The 20,516-nt window shown below is 39.5% G+C and overlaps 1 protein-coding gene across 1 annotated transcript; it reads right to left on the bottom strand.

The window, feature by feature from the left end:
- Positions 1-1,720: 1,720 nt before the first annotated feature.
- On the bottom strand, positions 1,721-5,730 carry tmem72 (transmembrane protein 72). Its single transcript, XM_006808001.3, has 5 exons — positions 5,494-5,730; positions 3,594-3,660; positions 2,874-2,945; positions 2,577-2,716; positions 1,721-2,428 (listed from the first exon to the last, which is right to left on the bottom strand). The coding sequence occupies exons 1-5, from the start codon at positions 5,567-5,569 to the stop codon at positions 1,992-1,994; spliced, it is 792 nt and encodes a 263-aa protein (XP_006808064.1). The 5' UTR covers positions 5,570-5,730; the 3' UTR covers positions 1,721-1,991.
- Positions 5,731-20,516: the final 14,786 nt, after the last annotated feature.

The following is a 20,516-nucleotide window of genomic DNA, read 5'->3' as shown; positions in this document are numbered from 1 at the left end:
TAGAGCTTTGATTGAAAGTTATATGAGTTAAGTGAGATTTGTATAAAAAAATACACGTTATCCATGCAGCATATTTTGGTTTCTATTGAACTGTTCTATTGAACACAAATAATACTCTAAATAATAAATAATGTATTCGTAGAGTATTCTTGTTATTGGATGTTTGTTTTCCATATGAGTAACAAATGTAGTTTTGGTTTATTTGCTATCGAGGGTGAATTTTAACTTCAATATCCACTTCTGAGATATATCCTTTAAATTCTTTTTGCTGTTACATATTTAGCGACAGGAAAAATCTAATTGGTTTACCAACACCATCAACAACGACCCACTCTGCTGTATTTTTCCAGCTAGGGGAAGAAGTTCCTGTGACCTGTTAAGATTGTTTTCACCCATCCTGTTTTTGAGCCTGGATCTGCCATCTAGGAAACTATTGCAGGGTGGAAACACAAACTGTAGGAAGTGCCTCTCTCTCTGTGTCTGAATAGGATTCATGATTTAGCATGCACAGAGGAAGTAAGTTGTTCCAGCAGCTGAACGACTTCCCTCATTCTGACGGATGTGGACATGACAAAGCTGCCGGAGCGCTTATAGAAGAGGGCGAGAAATAGTGCCGTTCTTTTCCTCCCGTCTGTTTATAGGTCAGTCAGCTGCTAATTGAACAAAGATCATTGTGAAGATAATAATATAGCTCAGGTTATGGGCCAGTGAGCAGCCTCAGCAAAATCCAGACAAAGACTCTCTGTTCTTTCCACAATACAGGAGAAGGTCTTGTCCCTCTGGAGAGGATACACATGTCATGACATAAAAACATATCGAAGCTATTTATGACACCAGGTGATACCATGCTGGTTGTGTAACTTTGTGAGAAATATGTGGAATAACCCTGTTGTTTAACCTTCAGGTTGTTCATGCTATCTGGCCTCAGTTCTCGCTGAGGTGCCTTCTGATGAATAGGGCTCTCTGTTTATATTGATTCTCTCCTTAGCTGTGATGCCACAGAGAGGTTTCCTCTAAGGGCTACATACAGTTATATATTTATTGTTCAGTGAACAAAAGACTGAGGAATACCCTGTGTGTGTGGAGTGTGTGTGTTTTGACAGAACAAGACAATATTGATTTATGACCTGAACAAAAGAGGAATGCCCATGTAGAGTCTCACATCCTTTGTAGCTCAATAAAATAAAAAGGAAAACAATAGAAACATCAATGCTGGCTTTTTTCTATTCACTTTTGAATTATAATTATAGTAAAAATAAGTGCAATTCAAACTGTCTGATTCACTCTTAGTGCTCACCATATGACCCTTTATTGATAAATAATTTACTGTGTTTGGCTAGACGTGTTTTGGGTGAAGCCTGTAGCCGTGCTTTCGGTGAACGATCTGATGTTTCTTTCATCACCATATTAACATGGACACTCCTCCCAGAGCTCTGTCTCCATGGTCACCGCTCGCACACGACAAACACACAATGAGGGCCGACGCATGCACCTGCACAAGCTCCACTGCCTGCTATACTCTCAGTCACATTTGCACATGTTTTCTCTGAATGAGTGAAACAGTTGATCTAATTTATGACCTTATGAATAATGTATGTGGCAGTAATGGATGGGATTGCTGGGCATTAATGTCTGCTCTTCATTCAGTGCTGGCTTTGACAAAAACAACAACAACAACAAAAAAATAAAAAACAGGCCTTAATCCACCCACATGCACATGTTGGTACAAATGGTTTCATTTATTTGAGTGCATGCATTTGAAACTCCAACTTTTAAATTTGTACAAGACTCCAAAAATATACAAATCAGTCAAATATTTCATAAAAATCATTTTTTATAGCTTAATCACATAAAATAAACCTTATTGTGGAAGACATTGGTGCTTTCTACAAAAAGTTGGTGCAAGACCGGCTGGTTGTACGGAGTATGCGTGAATGCATTATTCTTTATACATCATTTCCATTGTGTGTTATCAGTAAGCACAGCGACATTCAGTCAGTAATCATAGGTGCAGTGTCTGAGGTGGTGTCTGGCTCACAGTATCCATCCATCTCTTCCATCTCCCTCTCCACAGGCTCCTCCCCACTTCTAAAGCATATTAGTCTCTTCTCTTTCCACCTCCTCCTCCTTTCCCCATCTGTGTCTTTAGGTGTTGTTGTCTGCTCCAGCTCCAGCATAGCCTGGATGCTGTCTCCTCTCTCTCCGGTGCTGAGGCAGTTGTCTCTGCTTGTCGGTGCCAGCCCCTGTCCTCTCCTGCCTGTCACCATATGGAAGAATGAGAAGGTGCCGTCTGAGCCCGTGCTTTCTGTCACAAAGACAGCAGTTGGACCTTGGTTGCTGAAGCTCTCCTGCGGGCTTTTGGGAGGTTTGGTCTTTGTTTTCTTGCTCAGTATGAAGTTGAAAAAGGCTGTCACCAGAAGCATTGTTCCTGAAGTTAGAATAATAATGTCACCATTAATTTTCTATGCTACATCTATGCTTTTTATGCTTTTCCATGATAGGATCATCTGCTGCTGAAATGCCACAACAACAGGAAACAGTAATGTGAAGTATTGAACTTGCTGGTGTTGTTTTACCTGGGATGATTGCATGCCACACTAGCACAGGGTGCAGGAAACAGACCACTGACATGATGGAGTAGTATAGGAACTTATGAAAGCCTCCAATGCGAGCCATCTTCCCCCACAGTACAAACAACTTCCAGTCTGGAGGGCAGCTGTAGAGATATCAGGCAAGAAGGCAAGAGAAAAGTCAGGATTACTTTACATTATTACAGTTTAGACTGCAGTTTAGACTGCAAAGTTCAAAGTTTGAAAACCTCAAAGAATTGTGAGTTATCTTTGCTACAGTAGCCATGAGGGTTGTGTACTCACGGCAGACACATGGACAGGAGAGAATCCAGGAAATAGGCTAGTTCAAGAATCATGATCCCAATAAATGAGACTCTGGGGGTAGAAATTGGACAATGATGATATACTCAGTAATTTCTACACTTAAAAAGCAGCTGCAAGTGCTCAAGATATTATGGTTACATATGGTAAAGAAAACTTTTGTGACAACTGCAATTTTCTTGTATTTAGTTTACAATTATCTAATCCAGCAATAGAGAAAAATGCACCCAGACTAACCAGTATTACACACTAACCTCTTTTAAGTGTAATTGGTGTGTTGTGTGTTACTGTGCGTGAGGACGGCATCCATCTGCACTAACTTTATGTGTAGTGATTGAATAAACAGTCATTCGTTTCTAGTGTCCTTGGAGAGATGTTTTCTGTTGTCTCTGTGGGAATTTGTCTCTGTACTACAGAGATAATAATAAGAATCAGGATATGTCCTCTGTTCTGCCCTCTGCACCCTGCTTCAACTTTCTGAGTCCTTCCCAACAGCTCCTCTCAAGTGTGTTTATTTATCAGAGACTATAAAAGCATGTGCAGTGTTTTTCTAAACCATCTTCTTAAAGCCCTTGGGTCTTTTGCTTTGCCAGCTTTCAAAACCAGGCTGTGTATTTGTAACTCAAGAATGCCACCAGAGTCAGGAGTGCTTGTAAATCCCATCAGTAAGTCAAGAAGTAGACTCAAAAAGTAAGCGCTTACATTAGATAGATGCCAAGGCTGTTGAATTCTCCCTGATGTAGTGTTTCCACTCCCACAGCACACAACACTGAAAAAGACACGGGATAATAATTCAGCTTAATTCATGGATTTGTTGGTGAACAGATTCTGTCCACCAGATGTCAGAGTACGTTCATGAATTTTTCTGTGCTGGATGCTGGAATGCAGCCGAAGGTAACCTTCTGTAAATGCTCTCAGTACTTTCACTGGGATTAAACACTCTTGTGTGGTGTTTTCAGTGTTCTTTGGATTTATTTTGCTTTAAAAGTTGTCTCTATAGTGTTCTGTCAGCCACAGTAATTTAAAGCCGACTGAATGTTTTTCTCAAGAAAAGGGCAACTGTCTGTAGCACAAGGGATTCAAGTTAAAGTCACATTTACATACCACAGGAATGGTGGTACTGACCTAGTGATGTACATTAAAGGTATTTAAAGATGCTTAATTTAAGCAATTATTGCAATTGTTCCTGTCATGGTCACGAAACTTTGGTAATAACTTACTCATGCTTGCAATTGCCATACCAATGTCAGTAGGTAATTTTACTTGAGTGGACATATCACACAGTCACGCAGCTAGTGCCATAAAACGCCATCAATCCATGAGATCTGTGCTTTAGCATCAAGATAGTAAATCTCTTCAGCAGATAATGCTAACTGTGACTTAACTACACTTCTATATGGTAAATGTCAAACTAATGCCAGCAGTTGGTTAGTTTAGCAAAAATGCTGGAAGCATGGGTAAACAGCTGACTTGACTCTGTCCAGATGTAACACAATCCACCAACCAGCACCATTCAGTGTTCCTTTAACAGGAAGTTCTCCCAAGCTGTGTGCTGACAACAATAAAATACCTTTCATGCTACATGAAAGGAGACTACTGTGCTGGTGCGACACAAGATAAGAAATGACATGACAGCAACATTTTTAAAACTTTAAACAAAAGTGCATTTTATTAACCAGCCATTCTCTTGTGAGATAAGCCCGGTTAAATGGGTATTGCTGCCAAACACATGGAAGCACTTTCTCTGGCCTGCTTACCAAAAATCAAGAGATTCAGTGATACAATCTGCAGCAGAGGGAAACTCGGGTAATGTGGCTAAATGGTTTCTAGTAGTTTGGAGAGTATGTGAGGATTTAAAGCTGCATATAGAGCAGCTGGATATTAACAGAGCTGCTCCCTTCATGTACTGTGAGCATGTGGAACACACACAGACACCAACAGGCCAACCCAGACATGTGAACTCACAGCAGACTGCCAGCCAGAGGCACACACACATAGACATTTACCAAAAATAGACTGATACACACACGCACACATAAAAATAATGCACAGAAAGCTCATGTGGGCGCGAATGCACAACAGCTTGTGATTACATAATCCCAATAACCCAGCTGGACGCAGAGACTGTTTGTGTCATGTGTGGCACATGCTTCTCAATAAATATTCAGAGTCTGCAGATGTTTAAATTTAAGTGTGTGTGTGTGTGTGGGGGGGGGTCCCATATTTTTCTGAAGGAAGCAACAAGCAGACAGCTTTTGTGATGATTTACTGAGGCAAAGACAGCTTTGTACAATCTGTCCCTGTGTGTCTGAGGAAAACAGAAAAGGAGGGACAATAACGTAAATCAAGTATATGCTCTATATATCAGCCAAGACAGGGCTTAGTGCTCTTGGAGATCAAGACTATGTCACAGTCTGACCTTTTAACATTGTTTTTACAGACATGATGGGTGCCTCTTCCCCCGAGGAGATGTTTTAAGATTTTTAGAAAGATCTATAGGTGCACCCAAAGAATCTGGCTCATACTAAAACGAGAAGAGACACACATGACGCTAAATGAAATCTTTTGCTTTTCTCTGCTTTTTTTCATATTTATGTCTTACCTGTGGATGTAGAAATGCCAAGGAGCCTGCAGGTGCACTCGATTACAATCCACCACATTCTCTCTAAGCTCCCCATGACCTCAAAAGTTTCACCTTTGTAAAATATATATATTTTTTCCCAGCACCTGATCGTTATAAAAGTAGCATTCTAGATGCGTAGTTGAATCCTGGCTAGATGAACAGATGGTAGAAAAGCTAAAACAGAGCAATGCAGCACTTCCATGATGTGGAGCCTGTTACCTCATGAAGGTTTGTGGCTGAATGCCCCTGTTGCTGCAGTAACTGCTAATCACACACACACACACACACACACACACACACACACACACACACACACACACACACACACACACACACACACACACACACACACACACACACACACACACACACACACACACACACACACGTCAAGGAGAAACTATTGAGCTCAAGGTAACTTGCTGACCATTTTACATTTGTCATTAAAGCTGGTTAAAAATTAAATCCATTAAAAACCCATCTAGTACCTGATCCAAAGGTATTTATTTTATAAGCTGGAATGCAGAGAAGATCACTGACCTTGCTTTTCACCCAAATAATTTCTTCTCCTCTCTTTATAACATGTTTTCTTTCATCTGATTTCACCTTATTGTGAGGTTGTTGGTGATTCAGTGCAACCAAACCATCTGGAAGACTTCAAACAAACACCATCTTTTTTTCAAACCCACACTTCAACGTACAACCATCATTTTGGCACCCACTGATCCCAACTTTGTCTCAGCAGAATGAGCACTGATGAAATATACAGCAGCTTGCGTCAGTAAAGAAAAGGCCATTTTTTATGGGTTTGCACATATTATAAACAAACTGCACTTAGTATGCAGTGCAGTGCATGCCTGATTGGCTCGCTGCACTTTGTGAAGAGTGGCTACAATGGTATAAAAACAAACAGATACCTTTTGACATACATTCAAATGTAGCTCACATAATCAGGTGACGCAGGTTTCAATGAGGTGTAAGCTTGTTCAGGCACAGCAGAGGCCTACTGGAACAAGCAAGTCAGATTTGCAGAGTTCACACAGGCATACCCACACTGACTCCTGTCAGGGCCAAAGTAAGCTGCATAAATCTTCTTAATCTACAACAAAGACACTTTTGTGTTTTTGTACCAGTTCAACTTGTTTCCGGATATTTGTGGCATTTATGGTATTGAGTGAGTGTGGATGAACTGTGTGGCAAAAACAACAGATACTAAATGTGTAACAACAAATCCAACTGTACATTTGGTGCCACTTTTTGAAGGGAAGGCAACATCGTTCAGATTGTTCATGTCTTGTGTGACTGAAATGTCTGTGATAGTTTTTACAAACACTGGATAAGATCCAGTGATTTTTTTCATGTGTGCTACGAACAAAAATTTCATTGACATTTGTTTATATGTCATTGTAACTTTTTGATGTACTCATTTAGGACACACAGTCATGTCCCCAGTCTGAAGGAAGTACAGCAAGATCCTCGGGCGAGTTTCCCTTTGCCACAAACTTGGATTGTGACCAAACAGTGCAGACGCATAATGATGCATTTTTGTGTGGTACTATAATATAAGGATCCTAACAGGCTAAACTAAGATGGAAAACATAGGAAATAGCAAATATCATAGGTTACCTACGCAACATCAGCTTGTCCACATTGTTGATATGAACACATCAGCATGCAATGATGTTCAAAGCACTGTATAGAGTCTCTATAGCTAAAGACAGACAGTTTGTTTTTTTTGTATATTCACATTGTATGCAGATCGACTTTAGAAATCCTGCATGAAAGGATCCAAAATGCATTTGATTATTTGAGGTTTTCACTGACCATAACCCTCAGATATGTCATCACCATGATGTCACCCACTGGTTTGTCTGTTTCTGCTTTGAAACCATGGGTGAAATGATTTGACTGTCACCATCTTAGTTTTTCTAAACTGGAAATGAGGAGTGGGAAACTGTGAACACTACAAACTCACACAGTAGCAGCTTTCTAGCCTTTTCATTTATTTTGCTCTAAATAAGACCATATTTCCCAAAATAGCGATTGTGCGCTGTGACTTGTAAAGAATGACTGAGACTTTAAGCTGACTGGGAAAGTGTTTATTGAGGCAATAAATCACAAGAATGATTAGGTTCTCTTATTGCTTCTTTTCTTTGCGATTTCATTTTGAAAACAGAGAAGACGCCCCCTGCTGGTCTGGGGGAAAAGCATTTCAGCAGTGACTTCTCTTTTTAGAACAGCCATACTTTACGTAACTCTAAATCATCTGTGGTCTGGATGCTTCTCCTCTGGGGTCTCTAATACTTTTGGATCACAGAAACCAATTTTGTCCATAGTCTGTGCTATTGTACGACTGTAGCCAAACACTATGACCTCTCAAATCGGATTTCAAAGTGTCTTTTGTGTCACTCGCATCGGCACGAACAATGACATTAAACAAACACAACAGTTTAACCACACTTTTAATGCAATTGTGTTGATGAAAGAAAAAAGGGAGGTAGAGAAAATCTTGGTTAAACAACATGCATGTTTAGACTGCAGTGCATTTTTGCACATGAACTACACACGCTTGAGGGAGGAGGAATGTGTGCTGTTCTGTACCATCATGGCCACAGTGGGCAGTGTGTGTATGTTTATTTGACTCTTATGATGACATATAAACAGCCTTATAACTACATAATTTATGGTAATCAGTCACTGTGTAGTGTTTGGGGATCCCTGCAGACATTTACTGTACATCATGAGTTACATGGCAATCATTTGGATATGCCAGAGGGTGGAACAGTTTAAAGAATTGAGTGATCGCCATCTGAGATTGTAAATCTAGTGTTACAGTATAAATACAGTCTCATGGTTTCATTTGGCCCGTGCAGCTATATGGACACATGTCATCTTTTAACATGGCTCAGTTTAACAAACTGAGCTTCTGTTCAGACTTCACGTTCTCTCACTCTGTAATCATCTCTGCTTTATCCATCCTCACCATTCTCATCATCTCTGCTTCACACAATTCTCTCCAGCCTATGGCAGTGAGACTTGAGATTAATTGTACCTTTTTTCAACCACATTCCCCCATCTAGCTACTCTCAGTCTGGAATAGTTGTCTGGTGCCTTTCTGAACCAGTGAAAACAGCTCTAATCCTAATTAAACCAGCAACTTTATTGGCCTGTTCTAATGCTTTGCTCAGACAATATCTCCATTATCCACTTTATCTCTGACATGCTATTTTATCCAAAGGTTAAGCTGTGAGGATTGACTGAATTAATTCCACTGTGATACATGATAGAATATGGATATATAAACATAGCTGTATCGAATCTTAGTATTAAACCACACAGAGGGATTAATCTCTGCTTTCATGGATCCTAATGACTTCATTTACAAATGCACGGAGTCCCCTAGTGGTTGAGAGGTACTGGTACACTGCAGCTCTGAATGACCTGTATGGTCATTGTCCATCAGATCCATGAACTGAGGGAGATATTTACATACTGACACTGAGCAGGAAAAAGTCATTTTTAAGCTCTTCTAAAAATTACATTTCTAATTATACCAAAAGGTCAACAGCATTAATCAGAAAGATGAAGTACAGACATGGGAAACATCAGAAAAATATGTGGTTGTGAAACAATCAAAAAAAAATATGGAAAGTTTCGGGAACCGTAAAAGGGTGTTTGCACTTTGATTTGGTCAGATGAACCACTTTTTAAAGAAGGTATTGTAGCGTTTGTGTGCTGCACAGTGCTGCCCACAAAAAAGCTAAATTCTACATCCCGATGGATGAAATTAATTTTTGCGTGCACACGACGAGCTTGAGTCCAATATCGATTGTCATCTTAACTCTTTTTTGGTCTCTCTCCTAGAGAATTTAATTGAAAACAACTGAGAGCAAAAGCATTTCTTACTCAAGCCACATCATACTAGTGGCCTGTACGGTGAGATATGGGCTGAGGTTTCAGTGCTACGAAGGCTCACTTCTTAGTGGGATATATTACAGTTGCAATTTGTGCTACAGCCTATAGACCAACCAACCAGTTATCTGGAAAACAGTGTCCCCTTGCCTAGAAGATCATTAAACTCTCAGATGAGCCACGTGTGGAACTCAGGGCTGCTCTGTATAGGTCTATCATGAGGGAGTCTGTAGTTTTCGGAGAAAGTCTAGCTTTCCCTGATGTGTATCAGTGAGATAAAGATTCTCAAAGACGTGAGCTTTATTCCTGGCTTCATTTATTTCCTCGGCTGGCAAAAACATTTCATCATTCTATCAGCATTTTTCTAGCAGCATTAAAGCTCCAATGTTTGAAGGTAAGCCTGCTTACTGGTTAAAATACTTTTCTTATTTGTGCTTTGTTTGCACAACATTTGGTCTTACACACCGCAGGATAATGGTACATGTAATCTAAGAATTAAGCTAATGTAAATACATGTTTGTAATTGAGATCTACCTTCACGAGTCACTGATTGATAAGCCCATTAACTTACACATTTAACATTTCTTTTGCCAACTTTTCTTCTTAGCCTTGGCTGCAGCAGCAGTATTGCTTTCAGCCCCTCATATATTTTCAAATTCCTCATATTTCTTTCATAGATGCTCTCTTTTGAGAAATATTGTATGTTACTCTAAACTTGTCCATGTTTGGTCCTCTGGTGCCATCTTGTTCCTTTCATGTTATCGAGCTCGGATAGATTCACAAAACCTGCGCTGACTTATGGAGTTCATAACCACGTTTGTGTGACTGATTAGGGTTGATGCTGATATTGGGCTCAGCAAAGCCACATTACTGAAAAAACATCATTGGTATGTTGAACTTGCTTTGTAGTACAAATTCTCACATACCAGTGAATTGTGTATATACTGTAGTGAGAGTTCATCGTTGGCTTCTCGGTCTGAGCACAGCTGGATGAATGCGCTGTTACATAAATACTTAACCCCAATCTTTCTCCTTCAAAGCTAATGTTAAGCTAATGTGTTAAGGTTTTAATTTAAACAGATTCACTTCTTCTGAAGTACAATCCCATTTCTGAAAAGGCTTCAATGATATGCAAATCTCATAAACCTGTATTTTATTCGCAATCAAAGACAGAATGCACATCAGATGTTTGACTCGAGAAAGCGTACCATTGGAGGAAAAAAAATGAGCTCATTTTGAAATTGATAGCAGCAACACATCCCAAAAACAAAAGGTAGGACAGAACCATGTGTACCACTGTGTGTTTGTAATAATAATAATAATGATGGATTGGATTTATATAGTGCTTTTCAAGGCACCCAAAGCGCTTTACAATGCCACTATTCATTCACTCTCGCATTCACACACTGGTGGAGGCAAGCTACGGTTGTAGCCACAGCTGCCCTGGGGCAGACTGACAGAAAAGAAAAGTGTCTTGCCCAAGGACACAATGACCAGGACGGAGAGCCTGGGGATCGAACCGGCAACCTTCCGGTTACAGACGTGCTTCTCAACCCCTTGAGCCCCATCTGTAACCGGTGACCTTCCAGTTACAGATGCGCTTCCCAACCCCCTGAGCCACGGTTGCCCCCAACTGTAGCAACAGTTTGTAAACATCTGGGAACTGAGGAGTCCAGTTGCTGGACCTTAGAGAGAGGAATGTTGTTACATGCTTGTTTGATATGAGATTTTAGCTGCTCAACAGTTCTCTATCTTCTTTCTCATATTTTTTGTTTCATGATGTTTTAAATGTTTTCATTTGATGTAAGGTCAGGAGTGCAGGCATGCCAGTTCAGCACCCAGACTCTCCTTCTATGAAGCCATGCCATTTCATGCAGTAATAGATGCAGTATGTGGGTTTAGTATCATCATGTTTATACCTTTCCAGATGTGCAAGCTGCCAATTCCATAGGCACTAATGTAGTCTCATACCATCAGTGATTCAGACTGACTGAACTGAGTACTGATAACCAGCTGGATGGTGCCTCTCCTCTTTTGGTACAGTGTCTAGAATTTCCATTATTTCATGTTCGATTCTTCTGACCACAGAAAGGTTTTCCACTTTGGCTCAGTCCATATTAAATGAGTTTTGGCCCAGGCAGGGTTTCTAGATCATGTTCACGTATGGCTTCATCTTTGTACAACAGAGCTTTAATCTGTATCTGTGGATGGCACAGTGAACTCTGTTCACAGACAATGATTTCTGGAAGATATATGAAATTAAAAATCATTACATTCTGTTTTTATTTCCATTTTACACAGCATCCTGGCTTTTTTGGAATTGGGTTTGTATGAGCATATGACTTTTAGAGATTAGCAGCTCTTGTTCTGATGATTTGTGTTTATTGGTAACTGTCCTCACTTTACAACATATCACAGTGAGCTAAAACAGTGCTTTCTTATTTGCCCATTATCCTGCTCATAACTTGTCTTTCTTTAAGTCATTTAGTCTGCCTGTTTTTCATCCCACAAAAAGGCCTAATTAATAGAAGCAAGGTAACTTTTTTCCCTGACAGGTGATATCAGATGGGCTGTCGAGCTAGGTGAAGAATTTCCTTTCAGCCAATGATAGAATGGCAAAGCCCCCCCCCCCCCCCCCCCCCCCCCACACACACACACACACACACCCCTGCCAGTCTAGTCTGATGTTATACCAAGCCATCATCTTGAGCTGTTACAGGGAGTAAGTATCATAACAAATCTTTTAGTAGAGGTTGGAATGCAGTACACACACATACACATATATGCACAGCATTAGATTAACACACTGATAATAACCAGAGATGAGAACTGTTAGCAATCCAGAGTTTGGCTTTGGTACTGAGGAGCTCTGATATTGCTTCTTTAATTTTTGCTTTTAGAATCAGCATTTCTGTCCCACGAGCAGTTATTCTGCGGTTCCAGCATAAAGTCTTTAAAGATGAAGTATTTGCCCTGTAACCAAAAGGTTGCAGCAAAAACACAAGCCCGCTGGTCCCTTCAAACTGATGGCAGCCTCTCACATGCCCCGGTCATCTCCTGCTGGCTTTGCTAGACATGTCTTCTTCAGCAATCCAAATCCAAGAGAAAGCAATAGATCTAAAATGATTTAAATATATGAATAAAAGATTCTTTAAAACCCACAATATTCTCCCTTCAAAACATACATTATAGCCGTATAGTATCCTCTCCACCACGATAAAATCTGAGATGGTGCAGTGTTTCATTGAAAACAGAAAAAAAAAATCTCATGACATAGTCTGCTGTTTCTTTGTTGACATCCAAAACTTAGTCATAAAAATCTGCTCTTTATTTATTCCTTGTTTCAAATCAGGAGTAGAAGAAAAGCTTTCACGGCAATCTGGACTGGCTGTAAAAATTATCCGAGGAGGTCCTTGGAGACGGAAACCTAAAAAATCACAACCCGGTTATCAAAGGAGAATGAAGCAATGCGGAGAAGAGATGCTCAAGTCAGCGACCTTAAAGACACTCGTGAGAGTAATAGACTTTACAGTCTGACAGTGAATATGGGAGTATTTTTCATCCTGCTTATATCATAGTGCAACACGAGAGCTAACCTGCACTTTTGTGTTCACATCAAAGAAAACAGTGAGGGTCGGCTTGGAATCCAAGTTGAAAATCATCTTACTGTATGGTCCAGTTGGGAGGTGTAAACTATGGTCATGCTTCACGAAAGCTTGTGTCACTAAAAAAGATAAATATGCAGGTAATGGTTACACAGAGACTCCTCTGTGTATTGAATATCAAATGTATAACTGAATGTACATCATGCTGTGTACATGTATACCATGATCATTTGTAGCCAGACCAGTGTTGGAGATATAACTGAACTAATGTTTCAACATTATTAATGCCCCAATGACAGCTTAGCTTTTTAACTGTTGTTTGTGTAACATACAGCTGCCTGATTCATCGTGGCAGAGAAGGCAGCCAAGTCTACAAGACAGCTCTGGAAAATGGGATGGAGGGAACCAATTTCAGACTTTTTACTTTCATGGCATTCACAGGTTTGCCTGACCTCCCTCATTGTCATTCATACTACACCAAAGTGATCCTGTTTTGTCACTATCTGGTGTAAATTTGTAGTTTTTTTTCTAGTTTTTATTTGTTAGTAAACTGTTATTATGTGATAATCTGACTGTGACATAATGTGAATTACTGTCCCGTGATTGTAATTACTAGTAATTTTACACATTTATTTATGCATTCTGACAGATTTCTTTCATTTACTACAGCAGCATAGCAGCATTTCTTTAAAGATAGATTTTTCTTTATAAAAAAAATGTTGAAAACTGCACTTGCTTTCATATATATATATATATATTAAATAGGGTTAAATGTGTAGTTAAACATTGACAGAATGGTGAGTTTCACGTGTTTGGCCCACTTGAGATCAAAGGGGACTGTATGCGGTCTATGATATAAAATGAGTTTGACATCTCGGGAAGACAGGCATGAATGTTATTGAAGAACTTCCTTTCCCCTTCCAAAATATGTGCGTTTAGGTTTAAAGATAAATATGTTTATATGTACATATGTGAAGGATTAAGGGAATGGATGGGGTGAGGGTTCTTAAAGATACTGTATGATATATCTAAAAAAATATATATATACCAGCTTTAATGCCATGCCAAGTTTTGTTAAGAATTTTAGTTTTGATTATTTGTTTCCTGTATTTGTGGCTCCTGTCAGGTTGTAGCCTTTCCAAGGTATAACATCAAAATAAAACAAAACTCCAAATAAAATATAATATTAAAAAAAAGGTCTTTTAGGCAAACAGTGATACAATGGACACATACAGTGAGTACAAATCCATCCAATTAGCATGCACCACACAAATGACTGCTTCATACTGAAGTACACTATTTATACAAGTTTGTCTGTCCCCTGTGTGTGGGTCAAGACCACTAACTGACTTTAACAGACACAGACGGGCATTAGTTTCATATTTCTGCATTTAAGGGACACTGGAGTCCAACCAAGAGAAAGTTCAGCTTCTGTTTGACTTATCATCAAGGATTTGGATGAATGCCTGTGTGCCAAAGTTTGAGATTTCAGAAGATAAAATGACTTTGGAAGAAACTGAATGGTGTGTTTTTGTCCTGAAGGCAGTAAAAAGAGACAACCTGTGCTCCATGTGCTATCCTGTGGTTTACTTTTACAGTTGTGAGCTCAGTCTAAAGACAGCTAATAAATTGGAAGATTAAGTTCAAGATCCAGGTTAAGAGAGCAGAGTCATGTTTATTATATAATTATATACTACACACTATAAACACCGTGTTATTAGTCATGCCTACTGCCCTCATACTGAATATCAAAAGAAAAGTCATCACCCTGCCAGACTTACACATGGCTGTGTTTCATAAGTACGTGGGGCGGTCAGGGTGAGGGCCATCCCTCAGCTTTAAGTGCTTCCATGCTGCTGCGTTTTGCTAACCACAGCTGGTTGCCCAATGGTACCAATGAGAGGAGGCCCCAATCAAGGACAGCCCAAGAAGATTGCACCAGCTGCTCCAAAGTTTGCATGCTTATACTTTTACACATATGTGTACACGCTAGAGAAACATGACATTTTGTGAGGTAGCAAGTCTGGAGTCAAGCATCATAATGAGAAAGATTTCTTAACTTTATCAGTATATCAGAAAATACTAGTCAAACATAATGTGGCCAATGGGGTGCAGTTCAACTGAATTCTCTCTGCGTGCTGTGGATGTTGGCCAGACTTTTAATTCCCAAAACATGAACTGAAATGATTGCATAGGAAAAGTAACTCTCTTTGGAGTTATGAGAATAGGGATATTCAATGACAGAAATGTAGAACTCGTTTATTCTGGCATCCACAAAAATTTGTGTCCAAATGAAAGGGGAGCAAAGGTTTATGACTACGACTTTGACTTTATGGGAATGATGGCTACAGCTCGTCCTGAGTGTATATTTGTTAAGCACCTGTCATGTACATAAATCACAGCAGACTCATGTGTGAGGACACACAGGAAGAATGTACTCAGCTAATCTGATTCCATAACGGGATGCACTAACGAGCTCCGAGTGAGAACAGATGGACTTTGAATTAAATAACAGAAAACAAGGCGAACTTAATATTTTGTTTTTAAATCACCAAAAAAAAACCTCTTACAAGCTAAAATTGATGTTGAAAACAGAATTTAATGATGATAGAGGAGTTACCAGTGCCTGTATGCTCCAGTGCCAATATGTATAACACTGACACCGACGCCATTCGTGTCCGACCTTTCGCAGCTTCGAGCTGAACCTGTGACCCGGTCCGACCACACAGAAGCACTTCGTCAGCAGGGTCAAGGCTGCATTTCAACCCTCACTGTGAGGTGAGACATGCGTGTAAATGCAAGGAAACCACCTTGCGACCCTGACATCATCAGGGGGTCATCTTTGCTCAGGCCAGTTGCTCTGGCAACATTACTTAATAGAAAGGGGCCAGTGTCTTAAACATATTGGTAAAATGTTGGATGCTTGTGGGGGTGTGAGTGAAAGGTTAGGGTAGAAGCTGATCAGTTTGAGTGGTGAAAGGTTAAGTGTGAGGTCAGAGGGATTTCATGATGAGTGCCTGCAAAGTGTGAAAATGTAAAGCTCTCATTTCCAGGGTTACTGGAAGTGGTGAGCATGAGGTGAGAGATCCCCGGGGTCCCTTTCAGGCAGGGCTCATTTGTCCAAATGGAAAAAACTCAGCAAAGCAATAAGTCATGCATGATGTCTGTGTTTATACTTAACCACACACAGCAACCGAACACAAGACCCTGGCATGCCCTAAATGTAAATAAATATGAAGAAACATGTTTCTGTTGTAATAACTTCAGTAGTGATGACTGTAATTGTTTCTGTAATTGGTTATCCCAGAGTGGAAGGTGTAAATTCCTAGAGGTGGATGGCATTACATTAATTATTTTCTGCTTGGATGCCCACCAGGGGTAACCCTTGTTTCTCTTTTCTGCAGGATTTCTGTCATTTTTCAGGCCTGCTTCCAAAACAAAATAACCGGCTGCACATCAGAAGTTAGTGAGAGTTAGTGAAACCCAGAACCTATTCTAATGGTCACTGAAGCACGGCTTTAAGGGTACAGCGGAGGTTGTTAAATGGCATCTTTATAAGAGAAATATTTTAAGTAAGAGTAGTTTCCATTAAAAGGAAAATTCAATTTAAGTTACTCTGGCTTTCACCCAGAGCTTACAAAACAGTTTAACCGCCTCTGAATTTCACCTGCCTTAAAGAAATCTCCTTGTTTTCAAAAGTGAGTTTTCCAAATGAAATGAACACCTGATGTCTTTTAGTATTTCCTCTGCTCTTCATCGGGTTATAGTTGGCAGATGATGTGCGATTCAGCAAAGCCAGCCTGATGCCCCCAGTTTTAAAATGTAAGAGCAATAAACAAAAACTTAAAAGCCAGTGGGTACAGAGGATTAGCAAATTTGACAACCTAAACAACACTTACACACAAGCTCAGCAGAGAAATGATCCAATGGCTTTGTTTTGCTTTGGGGAGGGATTTTGCTGGTATGTTTTGGGTACACTTGTCCCCTCAGAAAAAAGGTTTACTGCACATCAAAGTGTTCTAAACAATCCCCCTTTTCTGTAATTAAATATTTCTATCATAATAGAAATATCCTTTACCAGCATGACAATCACCCCTTTCATTTAGGGGTAACCCAAAGGTTTAGGAAAATGTGCAAATTAGATGATGTGGCTTTGGCAGCCTGTATGAAAGAGTGATGTTGGACCGATGTGCCAGACAGTGCAACTGATTCCAGTATCTGTAAAACATAAGAGAATTGTTTTTGATGGTATTCCATCCCTTAAGTAAAGCTCAAAGGGCATGTAGTATAAGCACAGTTGCACGCTGAAACTGCTTTGGCAGGCACTTAGTGGTTTTCCTTTAATTTGTCAACTTTAGCACATGTACTCTTAAATCCTCCTTACGTGCCAAATTACAGCTGCATCTAGAAGATCACTGATTAAATCATATTGACCTTTTTCAGCATTTGTTACAGGTGTGCAAAACTTTCTCTCAGTAAAAGAATCGAAGTTGACATTTCAGAAAACACATTGACAATTAGCCACAATTAACCAGACAAGTAAGCTAAGTACTCATGGATTGTGTTATTTAGTTACATATTACTATTTGTATAATGATACACTAACGTGACAGTTGTCAAGGTTAATGGGAAGATTGGAAGATTCACTGTTTATTTACAGTGAATAAATATATTTGCAGACACAATGCAAAAAGGGAATAGTGCTCCAAGGGGTCAGGGGAGGGAATCCACTCATCCTATATTTACAGGTAAAACTCTCTCTCTCTCTCAAACTCTGGGTTTTGGGAACACAGACATAAACAAATGAGCACAGATAGAGAAGAGAGGAGAGAGAGAAAACTAAAGGAGACAGACAAAGAAAGCAAACCTGGAGCAGACAGCCAGGGAGGACTGAAGGACCATGACAACAATTTAAATAATTTTTTATATGTAATAATTGTTAGCTTTATAATTGAACTTATTTAAAACAGTTAAAGCTTTTTTTTTCCTAGAATGCTATTCTCCTTCATTTCAGCATAAACATAAAATTTATAGGATACTATTATAATAAAAATACAATAACTTTCCTCTGGTGCTTCTGTTGACCTAAATGAAAATGGAAGATTTAATTCGATATCACATACCACAGTTTGGGAAAAAATTTGCAGCTGCCAAGTTATCTCGATGCTGCACCTTGTTCAAATTTCACGGTCGCTTTGGTTGATGAAGGTTGAATAACGATATATGCTTGCGGTCCTCACCTCTAACACTTTGGCCTCTGGCAGCTGAAAAATAAAAAGATGAATGATTGATCAAAACATGATGTGGGATTACAGCTGAAGGTTTGCCGTCAGCAGTTCTGAGCTTTGGCATCTTGACTGAACACTGCCATAAAAGAGGTGTACTTTCTTCCTTACGTAAAGTTAGAATAAAATATAATACACCATAGCTGACGCAGTTAAAATGGCAAAGCAAACATTACACATATAAATAATCACTTAAGCACAAGAGGAAAAGAAAGCAAACACAGCAAAATAAATGACGGGTTTCACTCATTTTCTTTAGTAAAATACATGCAGACATTTTTTTTTTTTAACAGTTACAGCATTGATGCTTGCAGACAGCCCCTCCTTTCCTTACACACACTCCAACATGTGCCAGACGTGCGCTTACTAACGCACAGGTCATGGATTGTCCTATAAAAACACATGTGTTAACTGATTCGTCACATGCAGAATAAAAACACAGCGAGAAATGATTGCAAAGGCTTTTTTATGCAGTCAATTTTTCTTGTCTTTTTTTATTCAGGACAAAAAGCAGTTTATCAGCATCGTAACACAAACAGAGCGAGCTTGATTAGAAATGATTGGCCAAGCACACTGCTTCACATCATAAACTGCGGCATACTTTATTAATGAGTCTGTGAGCGGTCCCATTTTATGTTGAGCATAATAATTGCAATTAGTGTTTGACAAAATGTTTATTTTCTTTTGAATATACGTCACAGTACAAATTGCAGCTGTTGTTTCTAGAAAGCAACTTTTCACTGGTAAGTGGGAAACAGGCAATCAGATAGAGGGACCTTTTTTTTTAATGGTGTCCTAGTTTATTCATGTGATGAGCAACTGTTTCCACACTTTTTGCCTTTTTAAGTTGGAACTCTTGATGTAGATCATCGCCCACGCTTGGCGGAGGCCACATGCAAAGAGAAACAAACAATTCTGTTTTAGGTGAAAAACAGAAGATTTGTTCCACAAATTGACCCTGTGTTTGGGATGCTTCCCTTAGGAATCCATGACCACAGCCTAAACGAAAGCCAGACAGATAAATTCACAGCAAGCATTTGTTCCTGAGACCCACACAGACACACACGCATACGCACACATCTATCTAGGTGACACAAGTGTTTGGTTTAAACTACCACTAGAAGAACATAGTTACTTATGTACAGAAACCAAAGTTTTGGTCTCCTGCAGAGCCAATTTAACCAGCATCACTAAGCAATAAGCTAGGTTTATGTGTCTGATTCCAGCCTCAATCTTTATCTGTGTGAAGGCTACATTTTGATGGCATTTGTCTTAAAGAACCTCGTTTACAGTATAAGCCATAACCACTTGAGTGGAGTGCATGTAACTGAGAGAACAAGGTGGGACAGGAAACCAGCCTAATCCAACAGGATCACTCCATTAAGCCACAGACAGATTCAATTAAAGGGAAAAATAATTACCTCTTCCACAATAACATAACACATGCAGACAAAAACAGTCCTGCCTCAGATGCTTAACCACTCACAGCTTGACATGTGTGCAAATATTTGAGCGTGAAAGAACAAACTGAAGTTCGAGCATTGTTTTTTTTTCATCCTAAAAAAATGTGTGGCCGAGTCCGGCGTGGAGATTCTGATTTCATGGAGGAAAGATCACCTCAATAAGAAACAAATGCTGCCCTCTGTGTTTGTTAGGAGTCGAAACTATCTCCCTCAACGCGAACTGAAGTAGAATGTTAATAGGGTCTAAATTAACATTGTTTAGTTGTCTTCTATGTCTTTCTAAGCAGCCTGGTCCAGCTGCACAAATATGAACTATTTACCCTCAGGGAGTATCACTAACATATCATACTAGAGCCCTGTGGCAGACGCCCGACAGCCATGCCAATCGAGACAGAGTTTAAACCCTAGAAATGAAATGTATGGATGGGACACTTAATATTTCAGAACAGCAGAAACTGCCAAGTAGAGTCTCGACCGCAAACATGGAACCAGAATAAAGGAAGTTTCCTAATTTCTTACAGAAGAAGCCGTCATGCCTTTATCAAAATGATTTTTATGCCTATTCTGATGAAAGAGGGATTTGGTAATTATGGTAAGATTATGAATGGAACTATGACTCCATTCTCCATTGTATGTCCCGTATACTTACAATATAAAGTAACAGCTCCACATCAAGAGCCAAATGAAAATGTATCTGTAAAAATATAAAGCTACAGCCAGAAGCTTTTTGTAATAAG

The sequence above is a fragment of the Neolamprologus brichardi genome, chromosome 13, assembly GCF_056152115.1.
Source record: "Neolamprologus brichardi isolate AB-2024 chromosome 13, ASM5615211v1, whole genome shotgun sequence".
In the NCBI taxonomy this organism is placed as follows: Eukaryota; Metazoa; Chordata; class Actinopteri; order Cichliformes; family Cichlidae; genus Neolamprologus; species Neolamprologus brichardi.
The sequence above is the reverse complement of the archived record's forward strand: the minus strand, read 5'-3'. Positions and strand labels throughout refer to the sequence as shown.